Raw genomic sequence first — 26,030 nt, 5'->3', positions numbered from 1 at the left:
CATGTGAGAAACTGCTTGATAATGCAGATTCTACAGTTTATTATGTGGATATTGCACGTAGGAAAGTCCATGTTATTTGAATAGTATTTTCTTGTGCATTAATAGGGAACGGTACTCCCTGCTTCCCCCCCCCCCCCCCCCCCCCCCCCCCCCCCCCCCGTATCACTCTGTAGAACTTAATATATTTTTCTTCTATGTTAGGGATATTGGCATGGTGCTAGGCAATTATAATTGTATCTGGTATCATGATTGAGATAATAGTGCAAGAAACAGTTGGCTGAAAAAGTTGGACTCGCCTGTCTTGAGAAGATTCTTCTTATTATGACAGTATATGTTAAATCTTACATAGGATTGTAGTGCACATTGAAAGCTTTATGTATGTGTTTTCCTCAAGATTTTCTCAAGTGTTTCTTTACTGTGTTCTCATTGGGCCAGATATTGCAGATGTATGGGGCAAGTATGCTAACAGGACATCATCTTGTTGAAACTGTGAACTAGATCAGATTTTCAGCAGTGCTTTCTAGTTCACTTTTAGATATTGCCCCCCACCTTGATTTAATGATATGTGAGTGTGCATTGAATAATCAGCATTATGGAGAGCTTTCTAAAAGCATTCTCCTTGAAAACTTAATCGTTTTTTCTTTGTACAGTGGTTTCTAAAAGCCCACAATTATTAGCCAAGTTTTTATACACAGAGGCGAGTAATCCAGTAGATGGTTTGAATTCCTGCCTGTATGTCTTCATGCTCCTTTTTGAATGGTGAATTACATAAAAATTTACTGTCTATTGCAGTAAAATTCTCTTGGATGTTAAATGCTTTCTGTGTTGGGCATCTCCTGTGAAATAATCATTAATACATTGTATTTTCTTTTTTAAAAGTTTCTAATAGAAACTCTGCAAAGGAAAGGACAAGCTGTAGAGTAGACATGCTTTATAAATACTTCTTATTGTTTGTATTATCTGCATTATATTGAAGAGTTACCATTTTTTTCTCCTCTCTTCAGTAAATTTAATTGAAAATACTTATTTAATGTGTATTTTCCCCACCCATAACATAACTGTTGTCTTGATTATTCCACACAATGCAACCCTTCCAATGTTGTCACAAAGCCAGTGCCTGGGCTCTTGTCTCAGAAGTGGGACAAGAAGTCTTTCGTTTAAAAGCTTGTTTTTCTCCTCCTTTAACAACAAATACCAGTTATGTAGTGCTTTTAATAATGAAGTTGGAGGCACTTCATAGTTACATAGTGGAAGAGAGTTTTAAATGACATCAGAACATGTAAACATATTCAGTTCTAGCTGCTTGGGTGTAATTTCAAACAAGTTGTATAAAATTTATTTTATAGTAACAGCTTGCATACCAAAAGTTTATAACAAGATTTAGTTTGAATCCCACCCGGAATACCTGCTGTGGCTTTTAGAATTGTAGGCAAGAGCTTTTCGGGCTGGTATGTGAAATGTTTAGCTTACAAATAAAGACCAGATGTCATCTCTAGCGGTATCTTTAAAGATTCTATTTCATTATTGGCTAATGGATTTTTTTTCTAAACATGGCTATTTAAGAACAGTTGTAGACATAGAAGAAATATTTCTGAAGACGTTATGACGACTGTCTTACAAGTTGAGAAAGAAATGTGGGACTCTGAAATGTAGCAAAACTATCTCTAATAATCTACATTTGACTTTTTTGCGAACTGTTTTGTATGTACATCTATTTCTAATAAACTTGAGAGTGGTGATATGGTCCTCTGTCCTCTACTGAGTGTGCTAAATATCACATCTGCAGACTTTCTAACAGGCAGATTTTTACAACATATATTTGTGTACATTGGACTGAGTAATCTGGTGTACATTTTGAAATTCTGATTATTTTCAGTTTTAATTTTTCATACAATTCTGGGATAGGTTACCCCTTGCTTCATCAGTGCTACTGAGGCATTGGCAAAGCCTAGTTATGGGTAATAGGTCTGGCTGTCTTTCTCGCCAGTAACAAGCTCTAGGCATGTAAATCCTAATGGAAATCAGGGTTGTGTCAGACCTATGTTCGTAACTTTGTTGTTAGATTTTGTACATGGTATTTTGAGGAAGAATTTGCAGTGATGTATTGAGCTAGTTGTATGCAGTTTTTCTTTGTGTGGCTGGTCTGAAGTTATGTACAGAATTTGTTCACAAATCTCTTCAAAGGGGAAGTGAATTTTTAAAAGCTGGGTCAGTGTGTTTAGCTCCTTAAGTCTTTACATGTATGTATTGATTAAATACGAAGTTAGATTCACTGGAGAAGATTTTGTGTAGTTGGGCTAAAAATGAGTCTATTTTGACTCATTTTTCAAGTATCTTGCTGTTTATCTCCATTATGATGTATTGCTGAAACTTTGGTTCTTGGCATACCAGTGCCCAGAATATATCAATGGTAGATAGTCACATAGTCTGAAGAAGTTGCAGAACTGATGTTAGTCAGGTATTTTGACAATAAGCAAATACCTACTGTACCTACTAATAAGACAGGTCACAATACCATCAAATCATTAGGTTTTAATTTATGCAAAATAATTCATTTAGTTTGAAAAGAGACTAGCTTCTGCTAGGCTTTGTGGGAAGTAATACAGATTTAGCACACAATCTTGTTATGTTTGCAAGTAAAAAAAAATTCAGGTAAAGTAGTAGAATTAAAAGTGTAGATCAAAACAACTTTGTCCTTTTGCAGGTAGTAATCTAGAAGAAAAAAATCCAGTTCTAAGGTTTTACTCCAAATGTTTAACTGATACAGCTTCCTAATTTTTCTTTAAAAACTTCATTCTGAATTTCAGGTAAGAATGGGTTTCTTTCCCCAGGAATCTTGCAATGTGCCACACTTTTGTGCTTTCCTAAGCCCAAGGATTTATGGGATGTGTTCAAAAATGTAGTAAATATAGGTGCAAATGTGAATACACAAAATTTGCTGTCTTTAAAAGCAGGAATATCTGCTGTATCTGTGTTTTGCTTCATCTGTGTTTTTTTCTCATTCTTTAGTGGTTTTTTTGGTATTTTTTTCCTGATTTTACTCTCTTACTTTTTCCCCCCTTCCTCTTATATTGCAAAATAAAAAAAAAAAACCCTTGACATCCTGCTTCATGCTGTATCACAATCTGTATTACACTTATAAGGAAACTGTAAAGCAGTTCTGTAAATATAAAATTCTACAACATTCTGTTTGTCCACTTGGACACAGTTCCTGAGCATGAAAATACTGGGATTTTCCTTGGTGGTGTTCAGTCTGTTACACAGGTTAAGGGGCCAACTTTTGCTAGCCTTACCTGTGGCTGGTAGGTTACATAGATAAAATTGTTCACAGATAAGTAAATGCTGAGTAACAGTTGCATCTCTCTTCTGCCACCTGCTTTCTACTCCCAGTGGGATTCAGAGCCATGTCTTAATCAGCAGCTTTATTTAATTCAGTTAGGTCCATCAAAATATTTCTTCATTCCTTCAGCAGGTCAGTGTCATGAACCTCGTGTGTTTTCTGGTAACTTGAATGATGAATGCAGGGGAACTACTCTTGTCTTTTTTTAAAGTGCTTCAGTGGTTTTACATGTTACAGAAATTTAGTGAAGGGGAAGCCACTCTATGCATTGTTACCCATGTGAAAACAGTGCTTTCCGACTTAATACTGCCTTTACGTTGTGCCATTTTTCACTGCTCCCATTCTGCCTGAGCAATCTGAACTAACAGAAAGAAATGAAGTACAGATCAGCAAGTGTCTCCATTTCAGTTCTTTGTGTTCTCTGTGTACCAGTGTTTTGGGGGGATTTTGTTAAGACAGAAGTTACTGTTTAGTTTTTTAAAGAACAGACAACTCTTTGAGTTAGGAGTACTTAAGAAGGTTTTCTAAAATTAAATTTATGCAAACTGTATAAGGAGTTTAGTTGTGATTGTGTTCTGTGAGTATTGTGTAAACAGAATCTCTGTGTAGATTAATATATGAAAGATATTTTTTTATCTATTTGGAGAAAAAAATGGAAAGAAAATTAATAGAAGCAAGTATAGTAGATAAATAACACAGAATGGATGAGGTTGGAAGGGTCCTCTGGAGGTCATCTGGTGCAACCCCTCTGCTCAAGCAGGGCAACCTAAAGCCAGTTGCCAAGATTGTCTTATTTATACATATATATATGAGAAGTAGAAAAGATATAATACTGAAATTCTTGATTCAACATGTGTTACCTAAGCATAAGGATTTTACATAAATTTGAGCATGTCATAGTGCAGTCAAAGAATGTAAGATAATGCCAAAGTAATAAAAAAGTATTTTAGATAAATACAGCAAGACTGCACCGTTTATTCTGTGAATACAGGAGCTGTAGCCCCACTGGTTCAGTAGGAACTCAGAATGCATGGAAAGTGAAATACAAAAATAGAAAATTTTAAATTCAGCAGGGATTGTTCAAGCAAAAATAATTACAAAAAGTAAGAAATTTTCATATATTGAAAGTAAGGATTACTTAAAGTATCTTGAGAAATTCTACTGGTCTTCTGGCAAGAAACTGTCATAAGTCTGAGGCCTTAACAGGTGAATTCAAGTAAATGCAGAATGTGGAAGAACCTTGTATTCACTCCCATCCCAGAAGGTACCTAATACTTTTGACTGAGTGGTATGTAGAAGTGAGTTGAAAGAGGAGTTGTGAGCAATTTGGTTTCTTAAGAGAAATCAGCTCAACTTGGCTGGAATTGGTGTTGGATTTTGAAGAATCTTCAAATTACTTGAAGTGCTAAAGAAAGACGTTAGTAAACATACCTGACTAATTCAAAGAAACTAATTCCTGGGAAGACTAGGGAAACATCTTGGTCTTTTGAAAGCCATCTGAAGTGTCTTGAAAAGAACTGAGCATCATCAAGTATAAGGCAAGACAACATCTTTAGTGAAGGTAATTATTTGCCCAGTAGGGTGCTTCATCTTTACTCTGGTTAAAAACCTGAAGAATGGCTTGTCAGTGTGCCTCATAAGGGATTATTGAGAAATCAACTATGGGAATTGCAAGTGAAGTGTCAATAGTTGGGAGGCAGTTCATGCCGTTAATAACATGCTTTAACTTTTGGTCAGACAGTTGGACTAGAAGGTCCTTCTAACTGAAATATTCTGTATTAATACACAGTAGTGTTAGAGGCTATTGATAGCACAGGGAAAGATCAATAAGGTTATCCTGGAGTTCCATGGTAGGACTGAGGCTTAATTATGCTAATTTGGAAACTACCAGGACTGTGATGGAAAAATTTCAGGTGCCACACATTTAAGAGCAGAGCAGGACATAGAAACACACCACAGTTGTTTGGAATTCAACACTTAGTTGAGATGGAAGAAATCTTTTTGATAAGTGTATGCTAGACACATTGCTGTCTAAATTAACTAGCCACTCTGACTCAAAACTATTATTGTTGGCTCGTAGAACATTTTGGAATAAGAGGCACAGAAATGTGTGACATTGTTAACATTCACATTCTGTGTTCTTCTATGGTTGCTTCAGCTGTAGCAACAGAAAATTGAAATGATGGACAACAGTTATCCAAATGGCAGAAACTTTGGAATGTTGAACTACTTTGCTGGCAGAGGGAGAGGCTGTACAGAATAATTGGCAGCATAAGGGAGGGCAGAGGCTAGAGGAACACTCATTTGCATGAGGGGGTGATATCCAAAGATCTTTGGACACTCAGCTGAAAGGTAATGCATACACAACTCCTTAATGCAAGATGTCAAAGCCACAAGTGTTGATTTGAGTCAAGAAACTGCCTTTGCCACCTTTCATATTAAAACAGCAGTGAGCTTCTAGTTACTGACTAACAGGATTAAGTATAAATTTCTTAATCTAGAAATAACAATCCCTGGCTCTCATTCATTTTCCTTTAAAATAGTTTTTTGTTTAGTTCATTATCCTTTATAACTTTTTGGTATAGACTACTCCTTTGGTTTTTTGACAGTTTCTTTCCCTTAAGACCAGAAAAGCACTTCAAGCTCTTAGATAGCACAGCATTTGAGGAAGACAGCCGTCCACTGTGGCATCATCCTCTTGCTAACATCCCTATGGGGCTGCAGATAGATTAGTGATCTGTTTGTTATTAATTCATATCACTTCTGTAATGAAGAATTGCCTAGGATACAAAGAGTTGGTGATCAGCAGTCACTGCAATATTTGGAGTTAAAGAGATGAGGTTTTTGAGAAGCTCTGGATTTTCTTAGATGTCAGAGTACTTGCAAATGTTCTTCCCATGTGCTGAAGTGAAGAGCTAAGAGTGTGGTACTGCCCAAGCTGTTTGTCCTGTTTTTTCCCTAGTACTTAAGCACTTCAGCAGTTTAAATACATCAGGTTATAAATTTTAACATGTTTGCTGCTTCTGCTCTCTCTGCCTCCAGCAGAGGAAAAAGTGGGAACTCATGGTGAAAACATTAGAGTCCTGCAGCTGGGTCTACTGAAGCCTTTGTCAGTTCCTGATGAAGAGTTGAAGAGAAGTAAGAATGTCAGAGAAATACTCTTGATTGTAGCAGCCTTTTCAAAGCGTTGGAAGGATAGTGGTGCTATAAACAAAAAATAGGAAGTATGTCTTTGCACAGAGGTTTGGTTGAACTGCAGTTGCTGTAACTCATTTGTGTTAAAATTTACAAACTTCTCCAGAAGCTTTGTTAATAGCTGCTGTAAAAAAAACCAAACAACTTTTTCGTTGGAGGGATGGAGAGAAAAAAGGAGAGAGTTTGACTGAGCTCAGGAGCTTTTTGACACTTCCGTGATATGGAGGAGAAGCTCTGTGTGTTGGTTTTTGCAAGTATTTGGCATGGCTTTGATGGTGATCTATTAGAATTAATATAGCCATGAGAAAAATGTGTGGATGTTATTAAACTAATAAAACGTGCAAATGTTTAACATGCTTCCTCCAGGATAAAACGGATAACTTCTAGCAAAAATTTTTGCCTTGATTTTAAACAATAAGATTTTGTTTGTTGTTCAAATAAGATAAGTTAATATGTTTGTGCAATTGAAATGGGGAAATAATTTTCCCATATGAGACCTCACAGTCAGCCATCCCTTGGAACAGTGAACATAATCTCATCATTCAAACTGGGAACAACAAAATGTGTTTCCGACTTTACAGTGGGAGTTGCATTTCCTGAATCATTAGTTCTTCCTTTCATAGATTCTACTTAAAACTGTCTGTAGAAATCGAAGTGAGCTTGCAGTCCATATTTTATTTCCTAACTTTGTTTGGAACTTTTACTTAAGTTTAAAAATAAAGTATAATTGTGAATTTTAACTATGTTAAAGTGCTTTCAAAATAACTTTCTTAAACAGATACTTCTAAGACTTTTTCAAGTGCTAAGCAGCTATGTAGTAAATACTTCCCTTTTATTGTTAGTCTGTCTTAGCAAAAGCTTGATGGCTTCTTCTCCGTGTGAAGTTAACGTCTGTCTGAAGCTGTTCTGAAGATCATTTATTTCTGTTTTTGCAATCAACAGGATCTGTAACAACTTTTTTAGTGTTGTCTTCCTGTGTTTTCAATGGTTTTAATTTTTTTTATTTTGCTATTTTCTTCAATTAATTATGGTAGTGTTTAGCTCCACTTAACTAGAAACCCAGATTATGAATTTGACATTCATTAAATCATGTATGATTTAAGCAGCTTCTCAAACTTGCAGTTTAGTAAAACTTTTCAAGGCTCACAATCTAGGAAAAGAAATCTTAGGATTGGAAGGATTTTCCATTGTGGGTAGGGGAGAGCGTGTCGGGGGGGAGGGCATTTGATTCCTGTTTTGGAAAATGTTGTATGCCCTGTTAAAACAACCTTGTTTGATAAGTTCTTGGTGAGATTTTTTTATCATACTAGTGCTGTATAATTTGAAGCAAGTGTCAGAAGTTTTTCAGGTAAATTTAAGGTTGTGGCTTTGTGTGTGTTTTTAAAAAAATCTGAATGTCTTGCAGCCTGCATACTTGAGACACCCCCTTATTACCTGCTTGTGACTCTCATAGTTCTTTCTGACAGCCGACATAACTAGAAAGAGGTAACTTGTCTGTCTTTGCCCTCTGATTTGAAACAGCTACAAAGGAGTCTTTTATGACATACTGCAAGGTGTTTTCTTGTAATTCAGCTGAAAGAAAAACATTGAGAAATTTTCTGTGATATACTGTAAATCACTTCCCTAGCTAAAGAGAAGAAAATTACAGCACTGAATTTTGCAGATACTTGATTTGTATTTGTAGTACTTTCAAGCACATAGTGCATGGGATAGAGATCTTAATGTTAACTGTCATCAGGACAAGGAGAGTAATTGCAGTCACCTGATTTGTGCAAGTAAGTTTTTTTTCATGTAACTTCTGTTCTTCAGAGCCTTTTCCTTAATTACCCCTTCCAATCCCATTTCCTGTTTTGATGCATCTGCATAGTTTCTGACTTTTTCACCAGCATTTCAAACTGCAGCTGATAGTTTTAGCTCGTGAGATACTTGACCAGTTCCCACCCACTGCATATTGTACATTATCAAACTGTGAACTGCTACCCGCTCTTTGTGGATTGCACTAGTAGTTGTGTCTTTATTAAGTACATTCACAAGTGTGCTTGTGCTTCCTTCAGATTTTTCATGCCGATTTATTTATTGAGTTAATCTTCGCATTTTCACCTGCCTTGATGTCTCCATGTTTGGCACTCATGCATTCCTGAGTATCTTAATGTAAACGGCTACTTTATACTTACTTTACCAATTCAGTTTCTCATTGTATCAGTCTGTGTTATGCTTAGACTGAGAGCTCTCTTGAAGCAGCCTTTTGGTCTTGTGCTTACTCAATAATTAGCATAGGGAGACTCTGCTGTGGTACTACAGCAAAACAAATACCATGTGGTCAACTGTGCATTCTTTGATTTACATAAAGATAAATTATCCTGTTTACTTGTGTAGCAGTAGCTCTGTGCAGGATTGGTTCAGGTCTGTGAGGAATTTTTGACAGTAGCGTAAATCTGAATGGTAGCACTGCTTCTGGAGGTAATGTGGGCTGGAAGCAGCCAACGCATTTATGCACCTTGGAGCTTGACATAATGGGAACCAAAGACCCGAGCTCGCTGCTTAAGGAGCCAGTGGAAGTTTCTTTGCGTTTTATTCCCATATGATCTGGATTCTAGGTGGGATTGTGAGGGAGGCCTTGTTTTAAATGTGATCATTACGTGGTTGTGGAGTTTTGTCCCAAAGCTAAAACTTGGTTTAGGCATTCTAGGAGAGTTTAGCATAGACATCCAGGATAAGGTGGTGGGAGCTAGTAAGCTTGGGAAAAAATGGCTGCATATAGTCATTCAGGCATTTTGCATTCGCAGTATATTTCTCCATATTTTCTTACTCCCTTCTGTTATGAAAGGTGGCAAGAAAATAAAAACATTTAAAATTTGGGTCAGTGTTACTTACTTTGCTTAATCTAAGTTCTTACCTGCAGGTTTAGAATGTAGTTTGCTATTTTTTTTCTCATGTGACTAAAATTGGGTCATGTGAAAGTGTATGACTGCTTTATTGCATGGAGGAGCTACATTTAGTTTTCTGAACCACCTCGGTTTGGTGCAGTTTACATTTCAAGTCAGGGTGGTTTAGAGCCCTTGTGTATCTTTGTGAAGGTAACAGAAGAGTTATATGAAAGCTTTTTTTCCTTTATTGAAGACAATGGAAGTTGGAATTCACAGGGAGCGAAGCAGTGGTAGGGAAATACGTGAAGGGAAGCAGGGGGCCAGCACATAGTCAGGTAAATGATTTAAGGGAATACTTTATTTTTATTAGTATTCCCTTAAATTTTAGAATTTAAGAGTTATTAGAATTAGAATCTAAAAATATTAGAATGAATAACCTGGAATTTAGAAATGTAATAAGAAATTTTGCCTGTAAGATCACCTCTTTGTATCAAAATATGGAAATGGCAATTACCATATTTTTTAGCTGGTAATTCAAACATGGGAATTTTTTGTCAAGTCACTGCTTCTGCCTTCCCGAAGTTCTGCTGTTTATGTGCTGGTAGCTGCTTTAAAATTTTTGTATTTTGTAAATTTTGTATTTCTGTAAGTGCTCTTAAATTTTTGGCTGCTTAAGTGAAAAGGTTGAAAAACTTGACTTTAAATCCATTGTAACACAGATGTTTTAATGCCAATCCTTGAACCAGGTTTTGTTGCAAAGCTTTTATCATTTCAATTTGAATTATAAATACCCTCCTTTGTTTCTAGTTGCTTAATTGTCATCAGTACAAATTCTTTGGTATTATTTTAGACTTCTGTTGAAGGACTATGCTGGCCAACATTTAATGAGATATTAATGTCCAAGGCTAAGCTGCTGCTTTTACTGAATTAGAAATGAGACTTATTGAATTAGAAGTAGTCTCTTTAGGTTTTTTACAGTTGGCTGGTTTTTTTCCCAGCTTTTAGGCAATTGTAGAAATCTGTGGTTAGTTTGAATACATACATTGTCCAAAGAGAACATACTTAGAAAACAGCTGAAAAAAGTGATAACAGCAATTTGTTTAAGTGTCCATTCCCCTGCTGTAGACAGATAAAGAAAAAAACACATATGCTTCCTTACAGTAATTCTTTAAAATACATTAAAAGAAATATGCTTTGCTGCTCTCTGACTGTCCTTAAAATTATTCGGAGTTAAAAGGATGGAAGAGTCAAGGTAGATTTTGAAGGAGACTTTGATGTATTTGAAACCTGTGGGTTTTTTTCACTGGCATTTTACGCTGGTGTTACAGAGAAGTTGTGTGTTTTATCAGCAGCTTTCTTTAGAACAACTAGTTATTCATAGTGAATTGAAAAGTCTAAAAATTTTGGATTGTTTTTGTACAACCTGTGATACAATTAATTGTCTAAAGCAGGGGTCCTCAAACTTTTTAACCAGGGGGCCGGCGCGCGGATGAAGTGGCAGGCAGTCATCTGTGGCTGCTTGGTTTCCCCCCCAACCCCCGGCGGGGGAGGAGGGGGGGGCAGGGGGGTTCTGTAAATACTGGGGGCCAGATTGAGGACCCTGGGGGGCTGTATCTGGCCCGCAGGCTGTAGTTTGAGGACCCCTGGTCTAAAGACTACGTAGTTCCATTTCTTCAGCTCTGGCTTTAGTGCCCAGTTGGAGAAGATTAGACTGTATTGGTATTCCCGCATGTCCTCTTGCCAGCTGGAGGAGAAAAAAACCCAACCAAACATCAGAGCTTGTTGAAAGGTTACTGGGGCTTTGAGGGAGAAGTCATGATGCTAGAAATTTCTGGGCAGGAGAATTACTGGTGGAACTTCAGTTTTTCAATCTAGTGTTCTTGAAAACTGTATCCTTGAAAAATGAATGGTATGGGAAATATATCTGCCATACTCAGGAGTGAAGAAAATGAAAGTAAATGCTCCAAAGAAGGGGATTGCTGTATATCGACAATTGCTGGGGGTGGGAGAACTTTTCTGGTATCAGTGCTACAATAACATGAAAGAAAAGAGTTTCCTGGAAATTCTGTCAGTGACTTGTAATTTCCTCAGCCCTACTGTTAATGAGGGGGAGGTTTGTGTATATGTACAAAATCTTTTTCTTGGTATAAATTACATTGTTTATAAATCAGTTACATTCCATGTGATTCCTTAAAATCACATTCTTCTTAAGGTGGTTCTGAAAAAATAAGTAATTTTTGAAACAAAAATTAAAAGCTGTTTTTTTATTTCTCAGGGTGTGTGTGTGAAATGTTCTGCTTTGGATTCTCTGGCAGCAAATAGAGAAGTGGAAATAATGTACATATCTAAAGAAAACATATTAGCAAAGAAAGTCTTGATTGCAGTGTATAATGTTAACTTACAGAAATTTTTACTTGATTCTAGGCCTGTACGTTGTAATTGTTTTGATTCTTGTTAACATGTTTAAGAAAAGCCTGTTGACTTTCTGTTAGAATGGAAGTCATATCTCATTAATCATTACAACACACATAAATGGAGATAAATTGTCCGTAGTTCTTGGTTGTGTATAGGTAAGTATTGGGTTTGTACAGTTTTAGTCTTCAGAAAAGGCAGTTTTAAGCCTTTTTTTATAACATATTGCCTACAGAGCCTCAAGTTTTTCATGGTTTTTTAACTTACTAAGTAAAGTTTTTGAATAAGAGCTAACTATGAACTAAGGAAGGCTGATGTCTTGAAACAGCGATGCAGCAAGTTAGTGTCAGGTTTCCTTACAGAAGTAGCCGTGAGTGTTGCTACTCAACTGATAAAGCCTGTTGGTGTAGAATGGAAAAATAATAGTTAGAAATTTGTCTGAATTCCTCTAAACTTTTGTTACATGACCAGTAGCATTTATTACTCTGTTATAGGAAGGTGATGCTGACTGACTAGCTTAACAAGAAAAGTAATTTTCTAAATTGGAAAAAAAGAAATTTGTCATGTGCCTATATTAAGGAATTGGCACCAATTAAATAATAAGTTTAGACAAGAACTGAAATTCACCTTACATTTCACAGCGTTGTTTTCAAACTTCTGAGTTTATGTAATGTCTTCCTTTTTTTGTTTGTGGTATATTTATGCAGGAACATTGGTGTAAGAGATGCAGAATAATACACACATGTTGAAGTGCAGTAGTGGGTAGGTTAAGAGTCTCACCAAACTAAGTGGGATCACACCTAAACTTTCACACTGAAGATTAAACCTGTATACAGTTTCTTGTATGAAAGAGTTCTTCAGTTTGATTTACAAGCTGTAAAGGACCAGTGGACCCCCTTTAAGAATTACCTTTGTTTGTAGCTCATTTAAATAAAAAGTTTAAAAAACTGATAAACGTTATTTCAATCAGTTGTTTTAATTTTTTTTTTTTTTTAAATAATTTCCTGTTTATATAAACTAATTGGACAAGTTTTTCTGGGATTCTTTTCTTTAGTAAAATTATAGATAACTTTTAATCAACTCTCTCTTCTCTAGACTTTAATTTTACAATCTTCTGCAACATCTGTCACCCTGACTCCCTGTTCTGTACATTCTTAAACTCTTTTGAGTCGATAATTTCTTATACAATTAAGACTCTGGTGAGAAACCTGCTAAGTTTTTTAGTATAAACTATATTCCCTACTTGTGTTGGAATGTATCACTTTAGCTCCTCAAATGGAGCAAACAGTGTAAATAGTTACAAAATCTGGTTTCAGCACAGACACATTGTTATTGATTTATGTGAGGCTGATAGTTCTGCCACTCTTTGACTGTAGGGTTTAAAATCCTGAGCTTGAGGACACCTGACAGTAGTTTAGAAAAACTTTTTTACCACTCTTGAGGCGAAACTTGGAACTTGTCATATGGGAAGACAGGCATGAAAGCCTGTGCAAGGAAGAGAGAAGTTTCTTATGTGATGGAAGAGTTCATGTTCAGGGGAAACAAGTGTGCTATTACCTACTTCTTGGAGCATGTTTTGTTCCACAGCTGGGAACAGAACCCAAGATTCCTGAATCTTGTTAGGCCAATAAACCATCACGTGGTTGTGAAGCAGGTGGCAAGATGTCCATCACTTTCCTCTGCTTCATGCTTGCTCTGTGTAGTCTGTCGGCAAGGGGACTATACAAGCAGATTTGTAATTTTCAGATCTGGCAGTGACTTTTGAGATGCTATCCAGCATAATTTTATATAAATTTTTATATATGTGCACTTGATAAAAACCTAGGAAATTACTTTCTCCTGTGTGCATGCATCCAGATTACTGATACAATTGAAAAGAAAGCAAGTAAAACATTGGTCAGTGTTGTGTATGCAAGTGTCAGGTCTTATGATCACCTTGCCCCTTTGACTTAGATTTTTTAGCAGACTGGGCAATGCTTTTGCCGAGTGTATTTTTTTTTCCCCTCCTCTTGCTATGTGCTGCAGAAACCTTCCCTTGAAATCCAGTAGTTACTTTTTTTTTTTTTTCATTGTTGGGTGGCCTCAGCACTGGGAGGATGGCTTCTCAAACTACAATACGAAGTCACAAGGCAAAAAACCCAGGAGAACATTAAGATCCAGAGTGATTGCTGAGCCAAGCCAACTAAATTGACAAACTAAATTTGCTGTTGTTAAAGTGTTTCAGTGTATCAAGGGTCATATAGTGGAAAAGTATAGTTCAATCTGAGAATATGTTAAGAAGCTTAAAATACAGGGATTGAAGAATTACTGACTTACCTGCAAAAAGTTCAAGTTGGGTTTCAGAATACTGTATTTTAATGCAATGATAATTGTTAAATACTTAATGAGGGAAGATGTTCTGCTTTTGAGATTATAACCATGGAAATATGTGTCAGAATTTAAAATTGGTTGCCTAAACAATTTGTCAGAAATGCCTAACATCTTGTTTCTTTGGACTGCTTAAGGAGCTTGAACATTTTGGAGTATTTGGTTAAGTCTGCAGTTGTGTTGTTCCTTGTGGTCCTCAGAAAATGTTACCTCTTTTCAGAACATAGCATACCTGTAGAATTTGAATTACTTGGGAGCAGCAACTTTTATTAACCATTTTTGGTAGTAATCAAACCTTTGGTTCCTTGAGGCTTCAAAGAGGCATGAGAAGATGCATCTAGCCAAAGCCAGCCTTAATCAAACAAATGCCTTGTTTTCTTAAAACGTTACACAAAATATTTAGTATTATGTAACCATCTTGTGTACAAAACAGTTCAGTTGTGATTCTGGTAGCTGCCTGTTCAGCTGCTCAACAGCTTTTATCTGGATGCACTGTTGGCTGCCCTCTAAACCAAAATAATGACGGTTTAGGTAACTTGGCAAAATAGATTCTGGAGTAGAAATCTCTGTATACAGCCCTGAACTGCAGTATCTCATGATAGAAGTTTGGGCATTTGCAGTTTAGGCGTTTTGTCCTTTGTTATAAATACCTAATAGATTTCTGTCTCATGTTTAATCTGTATTAAATACTGGTTTTATTTCCTAATTTCAAGCTGGCTACCCATCTGAAATATTTTTGTTATGTTTTTTAATACCTAATCAAGTGTCTGACATGGCTTTACAAGTCAGTGTTTAATTTAATGGAGGGCTGGCAGAGTTTCTATGTATCATGTTTTAAAAATACCCATTTTTATGTTCTTAAATTAGTTTAAATTGCTAATAATGCTAAGTCTCTGCTATAAACATATATCATATATAAGATAAATGCTGCAGAAGACCCGCCCCTGTAGAAACTATTAGGAAGATATTTTGCATTAGTCATACAGCAAAATAAAGAAAAAAAAGAGAAAAAAAAGTTGAAGCTTTTGCAATGTGAACAGCAGCTTCCCTTTCTTTCCAGCCAGTACTGTAATTATTGGGTGTTTTGTGTTGAATTTCTGGCCTAGTACTACAGCTTCAACAGCAAAATGTGTCTTCCTTTTCCTTGTCACAGTGGTTAGGGTAATCACCTGCAGGGAAGGGGTGAGATTTGGAATTTCTTAATGCAGAAAAAATAGTTTTCCTACTTTCTGGTCAGATGGTTTAACAGTTTTTGATATATAAGATTAATTCATATCTTTCTCTTTTATATTTTTGTTTTGCTATTATTTTTCTCCAACTCTTCCCCTCCCCCCAGAAGTGGCTGAGATTTGCTTTTGCAAGAAAATGGTTAGAAGCTTATTTCTGGCAGGATTCAGGGTTATTGGAGAGAGTACTTGTCCTTAGATCTGGATCTGGCTGTCTGGATTCCAGAAACTGGAATTATTTTAAGCAGTGTTTCTTGTCGTAATCCTAGATGACTATCCAGTCTGCCTCCTGAATTCTGTCCTATGTGAGGACACAGTTTCATGTTACTGGTTTATCATGTAGCTGCCGGTCAGCAGGTATTCCTACTTCACCTTGCTCCAGACCAGTTTCTTCTTGTTGCTTTCCCCGTGTGAAATATAGTGGTCTCATCGCTGTGGTGTTTTAGCCACTTCATCTGGCTCGTCTGGTGAAATTCTCATGTGTGGAAGAAGTAGTAGGAAAAAAACTTCTGAATCAAACATTTTACTTGATCACCAAGTTCATTGTAAGGGGGACGGTAAAAGCTGTTGGGGAAAGATGGAAGGACTGCCTCCATCAGTAGCTGGCTAGATGTGCTTAGCTGTGTCCTGAACTAGATCTATTGGTTAAATGTTGCAGCACTCAGGATTGAGGATTGTCCTGTGAACATAGTATGAGGTAGTAGCAAAATACAGGAGAAATGAGATAGCTACTCTTACTAGGATCTTTGCCAGAGTAAAGGAAGGTTTTTGCATAGGCCTTGAGAATTAAAATAAATTATTTTGTAAAATTCAGGGGGAGAGAAAAAGTGTAAACTTTAGGAAGAAAGTCTACCAAAAAAATGTAAATTTTTTTTTTACTATGTGTTAGAATTTCATTCCTAATGCTGTGATGAAAAATTGACTAATACGTGCTAGTATGTTGTATCCAGTTTGAGTGAAAGTGGAAAAAGATCAGAATTTGCTATTGATATGTCAGGGTAAAAGTTCATGGATATGCTTAAGCTGTTCTATCTGTTTAACAGCAGTATGTGAGAAATTGTTACACCTGAAAACTGTTTTGGTGTGTAGTACCCATTTATGCATAATTTGAGGGCCCTGTGGAATGATCTGATGTGATCCGAAGTTTGAAACCATTGCCAGCTTCTCATAGTTGGAAAGGCTTTTTGGTGTTCAATTCCTGAAAACTAAGATTAGATATAGCAACTAATCCTAAAAGCAGGTAGGTGGTGAATGGAGGGTGTGTGTGTCTTCAGAGTGATTGTGGTGGAGAAAAAAACAAGGAAAAAGATGTAATCGACCAAAAGCAGGAAAAAATTGTAGATGTTGAATAGTATGTTTCATAGGCCTTTATTTTTTTTAATTTAGGAGTTATTCTAGGTGACAGGGAATTAATAAAAGTAGAGGGTGTTTTTTTAATGATCTGAATTTGAGATTAAAAATGTATATTTACAATGTTTCTTTCTGGAGCATATGAATCAGGTGAATGTTGACATTGAAATAGAGAAAATAAAAATTCCTGGTAATACAGATGATCCAAACCAAAGTTTCTCCTCTGGATAAAGGGCATGCCTTTATATGTAGTAGATCTAGCTTGGCTGTCATGCTGTATGTTTTCTTTTGTTGTAGTGATAGGGCTAGCATTGAAGACAATAGAGCTTCTGAAGATGGTAGTGCTGCCTGTATTTTCTCCAGTCTGTAAACTGATCTGTGACACATGTATTCATGATACGGGACAGGATTTTGTAGGCTGCTAGTTTTGATGGAAACGGAAATGGAGACCCTCTTTGCTACAGTAAAAGGACCATATTATTTGTCTTGCTGCTGATAGCAATAGGTAACACTAACTTAAATTTCATGATTGTAAGAAAAGAGCCAGTAAGCAAAGTCACTGTTCAGTGTACGAAAACTTTGTTTCACAGACTTGACTCAGCAGTTCAGGGAAAAGGTGGTTAGCTGTGTTATTACCCTCATGCTTAGATTGTCTTATCTTAGAGACTTTGGAAGTATGTGTGGCCGTGTTACTGAACTTTGCTGTGTTGTGAAAAATAAGCGTTTGGTATTAAGCCTTGCACCACAAAAAAACCCCCACAAACAAAACCACCAGAAATTTAAAAAAAAAACCCAAACACCCAACAATGGAAAAAAAAAATCCTAAACCAAAAGAAACAAACAAATTAAAAAACCCCATGACACAAAACCCAACCAAACCCAGAAAAACCTCAGCTGAAAAACTTAAGCATCTTTCAAGCTTGGTTGTTTTCTGTCTAACAGTGGTTTGGGTAGTGTTTATGCTAAGTATAGTTTGGCAAGCTTTAGCTACAAATTTTGTTTATAGAGATATCATTAGACCAGAACCACCTTTTGAGACAGTAACAGTTAATTTACTATTTGATTGTAATTGAAACTGAAGTCCATGACTTGAGCATGTGCAGTGGCTTATGGTAAGATAATCAACTCTCTCAGCCATTTATAGAAGAAATGATGTTTTCAGAAACTGTAATATCCAAATTCAGAAGTCTTCGAAATTTTATTTTCTGATTTTTCTTTCTAAATAATTCCTCTTTTACAGTTATTTTTTTGTGTGCATGCACAAAGATTTGGTTATCCCTTGGAGCTAATAAAAAATAGTTTATTTGTAATTTATGTGGAAAAAACCTTAATTTGAAAAAAATGCCTTTAGCTTTTCTAAGGATACATGAAAATTTCCTTTCAGTTTCTATAAGAATAAAGTCAACTTCATTGACTCAAATGTTCGCATCACTGGAAAACTGGTCAAGGTGCTGATTTACGCGCACCCCCCCCCCCCCCCCCCCCCCCCGTAATTCACTGTGAAACTAAATTTACTCTTCAGTAGATCACTGGAATTGTTGGGAATTAGTTTCAGAATGAGTTTCAGAATCCATCTTAACTAAAAATGTTCTTTCTGAGGGAATATTTCTTTAAGCTGTGAAATTTCTTCCTCAAAAACAGATAGACACTCAGCCTCAGAAGTTAATGGCTTATAATGATTATGGAGCAATAACAGTATTTTGAGACTAGACCATCTATTGACAGATAATGGACACTTTTTCAGTGCTAAGAACTGGAAAAGTTGTTTGCACCAGAATGTTAAAATTGTGTCTTTGCCTAGTATTTGAGTGTTTTTTGAAAAGTGATCTTAATGTGTTATCAGCTGTATGGAATAACTTAATTTTGTTTTATTTTTAAATGTTAATAGATGGGTTTACTAGGTGAAATTAACTCCTCAAGAGAATGGAATTGGGAGGGAAACTTTACTTTTATTCTGAATAAGCTTATCATTTTACCCTGCTGCTTCTTACTGTTGAGAAAGAAGGGAAGAGAAGAAACAAATCTGAATTTCCCTTTTTTAATTTATTTTTTAAGCTTGTCATGGCTTTAAAAATTCCTTGTGGAAACCATTTTCTAAGGAAAGAATGTACCGACTGCGTTGTGTCTGCATGCTGTGGAAAAGGAGGTGGTTTGTAGCAGTAGCGACTCTTGTTCTGGTGTAGTATACCTTTCATATTTACAACAAACGAAAAAGACAACACAGAGAAGGATGAATGCTGTTTTGTGGAAGAAGGCATGAGAAAGTGTGATAATGCAGTCAGTTACTAGATTTGAAAAGCAACATATTGACGTGTCTTGGAAGTTTTTCTTTGTTTGCTACTAAGTGTACTCAGTAACATTTTGTGCAATGGCTCATCTTCTTTCCCAAAGATACTGTATGTCCAATTCTTTAATTTCTTTTTGGTTGGTTGGTTTTGGTTTTTTTTACATTTATTGCAATTTGGTCATTGTTTCCATATTCAGTGATATCTATCCGTTTATGTGAAGATTAAAATTTTTAAATATCTGAATTTCTTAACGTGGTGTTATATTAGCGTGGTTCATTAAAGTGGTCACTAACTGTATCTGTTCATGAAATCTAAACTGATGTTTAGCCTAGATTGAGTAGCAAACTTTGTGTGTGCTTTTAATTATGAAAAATCTTGTGGAGTATTACAAGCTCAACTTTTCAAAAGACACTTGATGAATGGATCATTCTTTTGTTTTTCCCCCTACAGGTTCGATCTGTGGATGAAATGAATCATGAGTTTCAAGCTCTTGCCCTAGAATCTCGGGGAATGGGAGAGGTAATGATTGAGGGTTGAAAATCCAGTTGATAGTTTGGAAATGTTGATACAACTTAAGAAGTCTTAAATAAGGTAACATGAAGCAAAGAGCCTCTTTTAAGACAGAATTGTTTTTTCAGGCAACTGAAGATTTTTGTTCTGAGATGAAGGTAAACTTGAGTACTTTTCAAGAACACTGGGATGGTTGTTGAATGCATCTGCAGTGTTACTGTGTCAGTATTAACTAGATGCCTAATGCTCTTGGGACAGTGACAGGGTACTTTGAAAGTTTGTGCAGCTCTATGAAATGAGGTATGTTTTCAGTGTCACCACATACAAGCTAGTGAAACAATTGCTTACTGCTCTTTAAGAAGCCAAGGAGACTGAGATCTGAAAAAGGGTTGGCTCCAGAAAAAGTGAAACTGGCATATATCCTAGCAGAAATGTGTGGCAATTAACTATATTTTGACTGGTAATTACTCCTTAAAAGAAGATTTTAACAAGGGTGAAGACTGCATTTATATAATTTAGCTAGAGGGAAGAAGGAATTTGATTGGTCTGTTTTGTTTTTTTTTAAGTTGATGTACTTTTGAGGGGCTGGGGTAGAATTTAAGATCATGGAGGATGAGTGAGCTCCTTCAAAAGCAGTTCCCTAAACTGTTTTGAAAGTAATCAACATGCATTAGGGTTACTTGCCCTGACAGGACATGGTAATAAGATAAGTTCACATTGAATTAAGATTTCAAATATTGATCCTTTTGTCTTGCTGGATATTTATGTAAATCAGTTGATAATCAAACCAGTGACAATATTTCAGCTTAACTTTCTTAAAATGATGATACAACTGTGATCTCTATGGAAACCATAACATTGATGAAAAACAAATACTGTGTTCTAGTTGCTGAATGCTTCTGGACTGAACACATGGCTGTTTTACCAATCAGTTGGGTTTTCAGCAATTTTTGCTTCATCCAGGTTTCCATGTTGACTTTGTTAAACCATCTCCCCTTTGAAAAATCAATAATAAATTAAGGCCTGTTCTTTAGAAAGTTAAGTAGCCACATCAGATATGCTTGCTTCCCCCTGCCCCCCAGCTCTTAAATCCTTTGAAAGGTAAAGGTGTTAGTAAGATACCTGTGATAGTACCAACAGCGGTAGAGTGGATAGGTAACATTCATATTGATGATTATTCTTGTGCCACCCACAAAGTACTCTGAAAGATTGAAAGCAGTGAAAATCAAGGATGGCATAAATGCCTGGGTATTAAAACCGAGGTATATATGACTGCTCATGCAGATCTTCATTTTAGGGTATCTCAGATTGAGGGAGGTATTTCTGCATGATTATGGTTTTGTTTACATGGCATTCTGTGGATCTGTGAAGATGTTTTAAACAAACAAAACCACATCAGAAAAACCCAGACACACAGAAAGCCAAAGTAGTTCTGGAATAGATTCCAAGGCTGGTTTAATCTTCTTTTTGATTATAACCATCTAAACTATTAAAGAAAATGTTCTCAAATACCCTTGTAAGCTAGAGTTGGTAGTTATATGTTCCTCCCTGCTGCCCTCTGTCTGCTTTGAAAATTGTGAAAGGGAGGTGATGTCAAGCATTTGCTTCTAGCTATTGGGAAGTTGTTCTCTTCCTTATCTTCTCTGCCTGGATAGATTTTTCTCTGAACTGAAATTACTTCGTTTATAATTCTAATCCTTCTTGGTCTTTTTTTCCCCTGACGGGGAATCAGTACTTGGCATTAGAGGGCTGTTAAGTCTTACTTTTCACATCATTACTAAAATCAAGACTGTCTGTGAGTCCTCAAGCAAGTATCTTTTCCATGTGCTGAAGTAAAGGAATATGGTATGAAATCTGTTCTCATTGTACCATAACACATTTTGGAAACAATAGGTGCTGGAAATCCTTCTGTTAAGCTGTCTGAGCTGCATTTGGATGGAGCCTGGTATCAATCAGTATCAGGAATAGGACAGTATAACATGAGCCAGATGTATGCTTTCCTTGATCTGTTTGTCTTGCAATGCTTTGTTAATTTACTCTGTAAAGGAACAAACTAATATTTCAATAACAGATCTGCTGTATTGCAGGCTTCTTTCTCTGAATGTCTCCTAAAATTTCAGCTCTTAGATTGGTTATACACAGATGATGCTTCTGGCTCCAGCTTCTAAAAGCTATTGTGACCCTTAAGGTTGTGATAATATTCTGAAGAAATAATAACACATGGTGCTGTTTCTCTTCTCTAGGCATCTGTTGTTTGCTGTTTCAGAGCCAGCATAGTAGATTTCAGGACTTCTAGTGTGACCTGATACAGGCATATATACAATTTATTCCCAAACAGAATATAAAACTAAACTTTTTTATATATATAAAAATCTCTGTTGTTATAGTAACTTACTACAGGGTCAAAGCACACACAAATTTTGTTTTAGGGACAATATATCCATTTCTGGTGTCAAAATTTCATTCAGAGAAATTGTGGAAGCCCTGTAAGAATGATGCCTGAAACTTAATAAATAAATAAATAAATTTTTAAAGAATCCTTAATTCAAGAGCCACTAATGGAGACTGCGTAGTTACTTACCAGAGAGCTGGTTAAGAGGCAGCTTTAGCATAATTGGTTATTATCAATGTGTAGAAAAGGGCTTTGTTCATCTGGCAGAGACATAACAGGGATCAGTGCTGATACTGGAAAAGGATTCTTAGCATACTGTTGGAAAGAAATACAACAATCTTTAACATTATTTAGAATTAGGATTGGATGTATCTTTGTAACATTTTTTTCAAATTTGATTAAATGCAGGAAATAATGAGCAAGATACATGTTCTCAAACGGTAAAGCATGATGATTTTAGCTCCTTGTATTAATTTATGATGACTTCTTGATTAAGTCTTTTTCAGTAGGGCTAATTAAATAAGGTGTTTTGTCTGTTAGAGGAACATTTTGCTTTTCTGAAAAATACTTTTTTAAAAATATTTTTTTAAGTTCCACAATTGAATAGTTGCTAGCTGCTAGGGCTGCTGATTTATGTGGCAATGCAATAAATAAAACATCCCTTTTTTAGAAGTAGTATAATGTATGTCATGTCCATCATCTGTCAAAAGTAATAAATCTAAATCACTGGCCCTCAGGGACGCGCAAACTTGTTAACTTCAAAAAATTCCATTTGTTTAAATATTTGGGGTAGTTTTGTTGTGTAGAAATTTTAATGGTAATATTTTCTGTAAATGTTTAACCTTCAATAAGATACAGTTTAAAATTAATGTTCTGAGGTATAGATGATACATTATGTTTTGTGCTAAAGATAATCTATATTCTCTGTGTACTGGAGTACATGAAGGCTGCAAGCAGTTGAATATATCCATTTGGAATTGAGAATATGTAGTTAAAAAAAACCCAAAACCCAAACAAACACAAAACCCAAAAAACTAAAGTAAACCTAAAAAAAAACCCCACAAACACCAAAATCCCCCAAAACAACCTGTACTTTTGCAGTGAGGATTATTGCTGCTCTTTACCAGCGGATAGGGTTTTTTTGCTCTGATGGAAATTCTGTGAATGAATTTTGAAATCAAAAGTGGTATTGCAGTGTGTTCTGCTAAAAATTTGTATATTCATAATGTTGTGTTGTCTGAACATGTGTCTGATAGTAGAATTTGGTAATTTCAGGGTAAGCATATTTTAAATTGTTTTAGTTCACCCAAGATATTACTTGATCTGTTTTATTCTGATGAAGTTGTGTTAGGTTGTGACACCTTCACTTCTGTATTACTCATATCTCTGATCTCAGCTGGACACGAACTTGTCTTAGACCACATGTAAAATAAGATGATCTTTCTCAAAACCAAGGTTGCATAGAAAGCATGATACCTGTTCTACCACTGTCCTGCAAAATGAAAAATTAGTACTGCAAATCCATTACAATATAAAGCTGAAAAGGATGCATAGATTGCATAGTCTGATCTGAAATTGATAATCTTTTGATTTGAGTTGAATCACAGTTGCAAGATTCCATTCATCTATTTTTTTTGTCCTCTAATGGTTAACTTCAACCCTTAAAATTGGGGTAGGCTTAATCCTGGTGCTCCCAAAGTGTGTTTGGTTGACTCCTGTTGATGACTCTCCCATGCACTGAGAAAGCGGGCATCTTTGTCAGGGTCCTAACTGTAACACTCTTGCAAATACAATACAGTATTTTCGTTGAGCTTTAGCTGTTTATCATCCTCCACTTTAAGTCCTTCTCAGTTAATTTATGTGAGGAACCCATGAATTTCAGTAGGTTAGCTAGTCAAAATACTTTGCTTCTGGTAAGAGTTCCAGGCAGCACAAAAAACCAGCTATCGGCAATCCTTAAGTTACTCCAGAGGAATCTTTCATCTCTGTTTCAGTGTTAATATTGTGGCCTGTTCATGGAATCTTACCCTTTCCTTTAAGCTGTTTCCACAAGCTCTTCCAAAGCTGTACTAAGAAATACCTGAAAAAATACTTCTGTTAGTTTCATCAAGGGTCATACTAAGCTGTGAAGTTCAGAAGGGTGTTTCAGTTGCTTAAGTAACAGGAGAATGAAAGCTTCAGGACATACTTGTTTATTGTAAACAAAGCTCTATCAGATTACATCTGTTTGGGTTTTTTTTTCAAAATTGACAAAATCTTAAATTTTAAATTGAACATTACATTTTGCTGAATTTGACAGATTAGGATGCTGTCTTTAGAGCTCTTCCCTACTTTTTTTGCAATCTGTTTTCATTGTAGTTTCAGGTGATCAGCCTTGTAAGGCATGTAAGATATAGTCAGAATACAGGCTTTTAATTACATATGAAAGAGAAAATGTGATATGCAGTGTTTGGCAGTTGTACTGCTACCAATGCAAAAAGTCAGAGGAATAAAGTAAAAGTAGTAAAACAAAAGTAAAAACAAGGTATTTTTGTTTGTGCATTGATTCTGTTGTGTGTACTGTCTTTTGTCCTCAAAGTCAGGACAAGATGTCATACTGATCTAACTTGAAACTTTCTCATTTAGAAGTAGTAATGAAAAAAAAATACCATACAGCTGAATGAAATCATTGGTGTGTGGAACTTTGAATTTGAATGTGTCATTTGTAACGGGCAGATCCCTGTGGTCTAAAGGAGCTGGTTTGCCACCATATATATGTTAGTAGCTTTCCGGAATTTGGAACATGATGCATTTGTAGTGAACAGAATGTTACAATGAACTGCTGTTGTTTCTGTACATCATGATAGTTACAGGCCAAGCTTTTGAGCCAGCACAGAAAGAAGGCAGCGTTAGTTTCTGAGGGGATTGACTTGGTTTAACACTGGGTTTAATTTGACTGTCTTTTCACATTTGCTTCTATATTCTGTTATCTCTCCCTCATAACTTCAGAATCTCAGCCTTTTTGGGGTCATTTGAGTGATTTCTTTATACAGTGTCAGCTTCAGTAACAGCACAACTTTTGAGTGTTGTTATTCCTTGGCAATGCATGCTTCCTTCTGTGAAGTTGACTTTGGTTTCTAAAATTAATTTCTTGCATATCCTCTTAATAATACTGCTGGTTTTGCCCGTAAGCATATCTTAAATAAAACCATTTTCTCTTTTGGAACAGCTTTTACCTGCCAAAAAGTTTTGGGAACCTGATGATTCAGCAAAAGATGGACAAAAAGGGATATTCCTTGGTGATGAGTGGAGAGAGACTGCATGGGGAACTCCTCGTAAGTGATTGATGTATATGTGTTGAAAAATAGTCATGTTTACTAAATAGTATTTCAAAGTAAATTAATATTATAAATTGTGTATTAAATTTTATTTTCCTTTGATTTTAGTTGTGAAAAAGTATAGCACACTGGTGGTTTTGTGCCAGTAACACTTTTTGAAACAGATTTGGAATTTTTTATATAACTTAATTTGGATCTTGTTTAATATTGCCTCTGAAATGCAAAACCATTATAAGTTGTATTTTTTTTTTTTTACATACAATAGATTCATTTTTTGTTTTTAACAGACCATTCTATGTCCCAGCCTATTATGGTACAGAGAAAGCCTGGACAGGGTTTTCATGGAAACAGTGAAGTAAATGCTGTATTGTCTCCACGATCAGAAAGTGGTGGCCTTGGAGTGAGCATGGTAGAATATGTGTTAAGTTCCTCTCCAGCTGATAAATTGGATTCCCGGTTTAGGAAAGGAGCTTTTGTAAGTAATGCAGTGTGTTAAGCTTGCCTAGTTACCTGCTGTGGTCTTACTGTCTTACATGGTTATATTTTCTACTCTATTTGTCCATTTTTCTTTTTTAACTCTTCTCTTTAGAAGGAAGTGTATAGTGCTATCTGTCTGTCTTTCTTGCTTGGAGGGGGGCAGAAGAGGGAAGTGGCTTGGGAATCATGACTGAATAGCTGTCCAAAAAAAAAGTAGTTTCCTAACACCTTTAAATGAAGGTAGGAAAAATTGCAAATAGCTTAATTTAAGATGTGTGATGGGCTTTAT

The 26,030-nt window shown here is 35.9% G+C and overlaps 1 protein-coding gene across 11 annotated transcripts in view; it reads left to right on the top strand.

Annotated features, from left to right (window-relative positions):
* PUM2 (pumilio RNA binding family member 2) overlaps positions 1–26,030 on the top strand; it is a 73,597-nt gene that overhangs the window by 7,794 nt on the left and 39,773 nt on the right. For all 11 annotated transcript variants that reach the window (XM_056342230.1, XM_056342229.1, XM_056342225.1 and 8 more), the window contains 3 exons: positions 19,496–19,564; positions 25,156–25,261; positions 25,552–25,739. In XM_056342230.1, coding sequence (XP_056198205.1) covers positions 19,514–19,564; positions 25,156–25,261; positions 25,552–25,739 — 345 coding nt within the window. In that variant the 5' untranslated portion in view covers positions 19,496–19,513. Of the gene's footprint in view, positions 1–19,495; positions 19,565–25,155; positions 25,262–25,551; positions 25,740–26,030 lie in introns of those variants that run through there.

Source organism: Falco biarmicus, chromosome 6, assembly GCF_023638135.1.
Source record: "Falco biarmicus isolate bFalBia1 chromosome 6, bFalBia1.pri, whole genome shotgun sequence".
NCBI lineage: Eukaryota > Metazoa > Chordata > Aves > Falconiformes > Falconidae > Falco > Falco biarmicus.
The sequence above is the reverse complement of the archived record's forward strand: the minus strand, read 5'-3'. Positions and strand labels throughout refer to the sequence as shown.